We start from the raw sequence: 6,977 nt of genomic DNA, 5'->3' as shown, positions 1-6,977 counted from the left end.
TGTTCGTTTGAGCTCTGTATTTGCACAGTACAAAAGAAGATAACATCTGTTTATACAAAGAATTTATTTTATACACATTTACCTACAAAATATACAGCAATTAAAAATAATGGATGGGCAGAAGACTTCCTGGAAAAATTACAGGAGACAATTGTTAATGTCTCAACTGATAGGTACATCAACAGGCTGCTTTAAAAGCCAGTCTACCTTGTAGTAGGCGTTACGGAAGTTGCAACAGCTTTGCAGTTTTAGTCAATTAAAAGAGTTTGAAACAATTAAAAAGGCACCTTGAACAACTTAAACTCTTAAAACTCTTTACAATTTTAGCTATTTGAAAGTTACACTTTACACATATAACATCCACGCCTTGTTTTTAACACTCTGAATAACAAATTTTGTTATTTTATTGTGGCACTCTTTATATTTTCTTCACCAAATCTGAATTTATACATTTGCAATACTAGTTTCATATTCAGACTATCACAGCGTAAAAATCCACTCAGAATGATCATGTGGACTTAAGATACAGTACAACCTTACAATCGGGAAGATACAAGCATATTTAAGACAATTTTTAAAATATTAAAATCTTAAAATAGCAGTGTTGTGAAGCAGATCAAACAAGGAGCTACATATGACCACAATGAAAGTGGCCAGTGCACTATATATATATACACAACTTGACAAATGTGATCCTTGATATAGTTGCAAAGTTCTTAAACAGTAAGACCAGTTTTCTCCAGCACAGACAGACAGTCTTTCTGCAAGCCTTTGAACCACTTCCAAAAAGAGTGACCAGGAGACAAGGACAGCTGTAATGAGTAAGTGTGCTAATAAAACATCATGGGAATGGTAAGTGTTCCTTTCAATACTGTTCATAAGAACAAAAAAAAAAATCCATACAGCAAATATTACTTCTTTTCCTGAACATTGGCATTGATCTGCTATTTACAATAGCTTACAAAGACACATAACACAAATGAGGTTTGATTTTCAAGTTCAACTTCATAGCCGATTAACATACTTCACCTGTATGTTCTGTTCTAGCTGAAGTAAAAAAGTGACACTAATACTGAAAAAGAGGTAATCAGAAGTAGCAAAAGCACTGATAATATGATAACAAAGAATTTGGATAAATATTCAAGAAAGTAATATTGCACACTTTCACTGTCAACTGTGTAAGACTTTCACTCCCAGGCAGTGACAACCAGTCCTGTTTGTGTTTTTTGCTGTCATACTACCTTAAAAAAGGTCATTTTTGGTTTCCATGGCAGTGGAAAAAACTGAAGGAAGACAGCCCTTATTGAACATGAGGCCTAGGTTTCAAAATTAATTTTCCAGTCTGCAAGACAGAAAAAAAAAAAAGTTAGACCCTGAAAGTTGAGCCCAACAATTGCACTTCAAGTTCTATTTTACAGGCTAAGTTTAAAACGACACACAGAACAATACTAAGTATTCTACATTCCAGTTTTACAGATGCACAGAATTTGTTAAGGTGTATACAAGTGCTGTTCAGAAAAAAACCCCACCTGTGTGCCTTTTCAAATTATTTACATTTTTTTAAAAACAAGGTTTAGGCAATGAACCACTGACACTTACATCATCACAGGACATATTATACTCTGCCAAAACAGTTCGACATCGGGCTGCTATACTGTGTGGATTCTGTCAAGGAAATCAGCTAACACTTGTACACAGAGTAAGAAAGAACTGAAAAAGGCTTCAGTAACAGCAGTAACTACAACACTTTTAACCTGACCAACACAATCAAAGGATACATTGATGGTGCCACCACTCTTTTATGTATTCCAGCAAAGAACAAGCCTATTAGGGTAATACAGCTAATTGTGAAAAATGGGTGATTCCAAAGTGACGTGAAAAACGACACCTAGGAAAGAAATCAGATTAGTCCCATTACATACTTTCTAAAACATACAGAAAGTTGCTGCCTAGTTCACTTAAAACAAAACAAAAAAACCCTTCTCCTAGCCATTTCTAAGTACTTGTGAACAATTATTCAGATAAGCATTCAAGGTGTACCATTTTGGTAAGCATTGTCCCAGGACTTATTCCACAGCAATTCCAGATGGCTTGAGAGCTTAACTAAAACTGATGTCCCAGTTTCATGGGAGAACCACCTTTAGCCTTTCAGTTTTCAAGATACTGTACCATTTGACTGCAACACCAAGCTATGAAATAGACTACACGTGGGATTAGCATAATCTTTACCTTTTGTGTCTCCGGGTCTATTAACCAGTTCCAAGCACCAGTTGCTGTGCAGACTGATACCACTATCAGAATCACTGATAAAGAAAAGAACGAGAGTGATAAACAGTATGCCCACTCCTATTAAAAAGCATTTATTTTCATCAGCAGCCCTTAAGCATTTATTTCTCTCGCTTCTGAAGGAGGAAAAGCTTCTACCTGGAAGGTAGAAATTAAAGTAGGCAAAGAAACTGCTATTATGTGAAACCATAAAGATTCTGTACAAGTTTCCTGGACAGGACAAATAGGTACCAAAATCTAAATTCTGTCAAGTAAAAACATCCTGGTGCTTTGAAGAAATCAAAGTTTCTAATAACACAGTTAGCAAAAATATGAGTTGGAAGACTGGAGTAAGAGTTGTACCAAATGCTTGGGCAACAGAAATGCAGCACCATTAAATTGCAGAGCAGAACTACAGCTTCCATCTCACTAGCTCTTCTGCCTAAGAAACGCCTGAGGCATTAGCACCAGCAGTTTCAGTGGCACATTTAAGTTGTGTTATGCTCCCCATCCCAATACAATGCAATTACAAGCAAGGAAAGCTGACACAGAGAAAAAAATACCCACAAAATTTAAACAGGAGTCAGAAGGCATGTTAGCATTAGCACATGAAGATTAACAAAAACCTCTACACCTCCAGAATGGCTTAGGAAGAATAATCAATTCACTATAAATGGATAATGCTAGATACATATTCAATTAACACAAGATACTAGACTGATTTTGAGAGACTACAAAGGGTTGGAGAACAGGGGTGGATGGAAAAAGAAAACAGAACAAATATAAAGGTAGAGAAAGCTCATATGTTATTGCACACCCATAAAGCCTTGCAGCTTTCATTGGACATTTGGCAGTTCTGAGTGTTTTCTGTGGAGCCTGAAGTTCTGGATGCAAATAAAGTCTTTTACCATGAGGGAGGGGAAATAAAAAGGAAAACAAAAAACCCAACACAAAAAAGAGAAGACCCAGAGTTACCAGCCTTTAGGATCATAGGAAAGAATGTGAAAACAAACCCCAGATATTCATGAAATACTACTTTCAGGTTTGTAAGACTGCTATAATTTACTATTGAGTTGCACATTCCTTATCGATGTTACAAAATTTAAAAGTAACCCTAACAAGTTATGTTTTCAAAAGAAAGATGGAAAAGATCTATTGAAAGCATAGAGCTTTTTCTCTATATAAATATTTTATTTCCAGGTTAACAGGAGGAAAAGTTAACATTGAGTTAAATACCCCATTATAATTGAAGTAAAAAGTCCCTCTTATGTGAATTACAAAACTAGGAAAACAAGCAGTTAGGAAAAAAAAGTTAGCTAGTGAACACAATATTAAATATCTTATTTAAATATGCTTAGAAGTTTCCTTTTTTTTTTAATTATATCTGATAGTAAATAGCAATTCTGGAAGCCAAATGCATTCCTACACTAGGTGAGCACAAGCTAGGCAAATCTACTTACAAATATCTGCTTCCCTCCCAATTGCTCTAAAACAAAGAAGTTTGGGGGCTGGAAGTGGTGTTTGGTTGGTTGTGTTTTGGGGTTGGTGGTTTTTTTTGTTGTTTTTGTTTTTCAAGTAGTCATTCCTCCAGTTCCTTCATTTGAAATTAACCTCTTGGCCTCTCAGGAGAAAAGATGCTATTTTATATGTTCTGAACAAGTGTCTGTATTCTTTGAGTATGGAAACTTCAGCAGAATCTCACAACAAAAAAGCAGTCTGTTTCCACTGTGGACTGCTACTCCCAAAGCTGGCAGCATATCTGTGGTATTTTTTGCCTTCCTCCCTCCTTCAAACTTTCCTGTTAGAACAGAGATGAGGATATATTCTGCCCTTACAGCACACTGCTGTAGCTTTTTCACTTTCAATTTTATAGGGTCTATCTCAGTCATATTTAGTTCAAGTAACTATAGTGGCTGTTTGGAAAGTCCAAGCTTTCAAAAAACCAAACAAAACCCCCAAAAAACCAACAACAAACCAAAAAACCAACAACAAACCAAAACAAAAGCAAATACAACTTATTGTCCCAACTATTTCCAGAATAATTCAACCTTGAGCCAATTCAATCTCGACCCCATTTTTCTAACTCTGGCTAAAGTATTATTTTGCTATCTTGTATTCTCTTGTTGCAAAGCACTTGAATGTATGCCACAGAAATTTTAAAGAGAGTTTAAGCACAGATTTTTGTTTGGGCAAACATAAATCAAAGATACACACTCGTAAATCAAAGAAGCTTGAAAGAGAGAATCCTATTTATCCCTTAGAACATCAAACTTACTTCTCCAACGTCCTGTAGCTGGTTGCAAACATGCAATATATTCAGTAAGTCTTCTTTCAAAAGCTTTGAGATCTGGGGAGGATGTATATCAAGCACAATTAGATCTTCATCTATTTAGTCAAATTTTAATGTAAAAGACAAAAGGAGTTCACTTTTCCCCTGTGCGCACCCATTTCTTAAACAGGCAGAGAAAACCAATGCAATGATCATTTAGATGCAATAAAAGCACAGTAGTAGTTTCACACAACTTTAGCTAAAAAGTACAATGATGGAGTTACACTAAATGCAAGAAACATTCCCACTTACGGAAAAAGAAAATCAATATAGTTGAGAAATCAGAGTATTTCAGATCTCTTTAAAGTCTAGATTTAGAATAGCTTAAATAGCCCCTCCACACGGAAAAAATTATCACATTTTGAAGTATTGACTACGTCAGGAAACTATTAAGTTCTATTATCCATATAATAGTAATTAAAAAAAAAGTTGGCCATTTGCCAGCTGTTCAAGGGATTATTTGTAGCAGCATGACTTTCATGACTTTATAGAAACTTTTAGTGCCATGATATATGTAAAAATCCACAGCAAACACTAGCCCAATGATCTTATTTTAATTCTTTCTTTATATAGATCTTTCTTCTTATTGCCATCATTCTTCCATGGTCTTTCCATTGAAATTGCTGTTAAATGCCAAGCACCATTTCAGTTCACGCTCCTAATTTGTTTAAAAAAAAATCTTAGCCACCTAATATTTGTCTACAAGGAGCTGTTTCACCTGAAGTCTGTTAGATTTAAGCTTCTGTTTAACAAGGTCAATAGTTGACAACATCCTAGTCAAAGCTAGAATTCTGCTTGGAGTTTTTATTAGCAGCTTGCAACTATTGCTGAATTATTTACCATAATAAAGCAATTAGAGAATAAGATTAGAAGAAATGTACGTATTATGATCATTACTAATGCAGTTTTCCAAACTGTAAATTTGCTCCCAAGTGGTTTGCAGGTGAATTCATGGGGGAAGATTACAGCATCTTGACTTCAGCCACAGAACAGCTAACTAGTCTTAATTACTGCCAACAGCCCAGTAGTTACGGCCTGTCCTCCACCTCCCTTCTGGGGAAGCTAAACCACTGCCAGCAATTAAAGCTAATTAACTGTTCCCTGACTAGCACAAACCCCTACAACTAGTCACTGATGTGAGATGAGGAATATGAGGCATCACATGAAAACCTGCTATTTGAGAAACAGCACCCTGTAGGCATAAAATCAAGCTATTGATAACAAAGTTCTCAAGAAAACAGTCATACAATGTAGACAGTGTTAAAGAATAGGGGAAAAAAACTTTCAGAAAACAGGAACTTAGAGTTTTAACTTATTTTTGGATATCCACATTCTAAGAACCTTCTCTGAGTTTATCACTTTGGTACCTGGCAGCTGTAACTAGCAAGGCACACTTCTTAGATTCCTAGTTTGCACAGACATAGCAACAAAGCTGCGACAACGCTGGACTATCATTTTTTGTTGACACATCTACCTCTAAGATACGCTACAAAACACCTACTAAGTCTGAGGCACTGGTGCATTTTAAAAATCTCTACCAGTCTTCTTTTTGGACCCTAAAAACGCCTTTCAGGGTTCTGACATCCTGCAAATTGTCACTTCAAAGAACTTGTAACCCAAACCATCAACGTTCTCAGACAAGAGAGGGCTATTGAGGTCACGTTCTTCAAATGCAAGAGGAGCCTTGGCATAGTGTAATGCCTAGTGTGCTAGGTGGGACTCACAGCCGTAAGAAATGCATTTCACGTAAAAACCATGAGCGGGGAAATAGTTACGGCAGCACCAGCAGATTTTAATAAGCTCAAGTCGAGAAGCCATGTCGAGAAGGGGCACTGAAAGGGAAAGCCCACAGGGCAGCTCCCTCCTCCCCGGGGGAGGAAGGCGGCTGACGGGCCGCACACGGAGCCCCTCAGTACAGGCCTTCCCTGCGGGCCCCGCGCTCCGCCTCAGTGGGGCGGACGGAGAGCAGCAGCAGCCGCCAGCCCCCGAGCCGCAGGACGCGGAGGTGGCCCCAGAGACCCCGCCCCAGCTCGCCTGTCTGGGCCGAGGAGGAGCGCCGGCCCCGGGAGCGCAGCGGAGAGGGAGCCGAGGCCTCCTGGGGCCGCTTCGCCCCCCTCAGGGCAGCGCCGCGGTGGGGCCCGCTCCAGAGGGACGAGGCGGCGCGCTCGGGCAGCCACGGCACGGAGCCGGAAGCTCCCGGCACGCCGAAGAAGCGGCTCCGGGCTCGCTCCGGGCCGCCACACTCACCCTCAGCCTGGTCCAGGGAGTTCATGGCGGGCGGGCGGAGGCAGCGAGCGCCGGCCGTGCCCCCCACAGCCACCGGCCGCCCGCCGCCCAGCCCGCCCCACACACTGACCGACCCCGCCCCCGCAACAACACCGCG

General features: G+C 39.4%; 1 protein-coding gene across 1 annotated transcript; it reads right to left on the bottom strand.

Annotated features, from left to right (window-relative positions):
- Positions 1-47: 47 nt before the first annotated feature.
- Positions 48-6,953, bottom strand: CNEP1R1 (CTD nuclear envelope phosphatase 1 regulatory subunit 1). The gene is made up of 6 exons (XM_054840388.1): positions 6,842-6,953; positions 4,541-4,612; positions 2,230-2,303; positions 1,779-1,888; positions 1,600-1,654; positions 48-1,342 (listed from the first exon to the last, which is right to left on the bottom strand). The coding sequence occupies exons 1-6, from the start codon at positions 6,864-6,866 to the stop codon at positions 1,301-1,303; spliced, it is 378 nt and encodes a 125-aa protein (XP_054696363.1). The 5' UTR covers positions 6,867-6,953; the 3' UTR covers positions 48-1,300.
- Between the last annotated feature and the right edge of the window lie 24 nt (positions 6,954-6,977).

This window comes from Grus americana, chromosome 13, assembly GCF_028858705.1.
Source record: "Grus americana isolate bGruAme1 chromosome 13, bGruAme1.mat, whole genome shotgun sequence".
Lineage (NCBI taxonomy): Eukaryota > Metazoa > Chordata > Aves > Gruiformes > Gruidae > Grus > Grus americana.
Note: the sequence above shows the minus strand (reverse complement) of the source record. Positions and strands in the feature narration are given on the sequence as shown.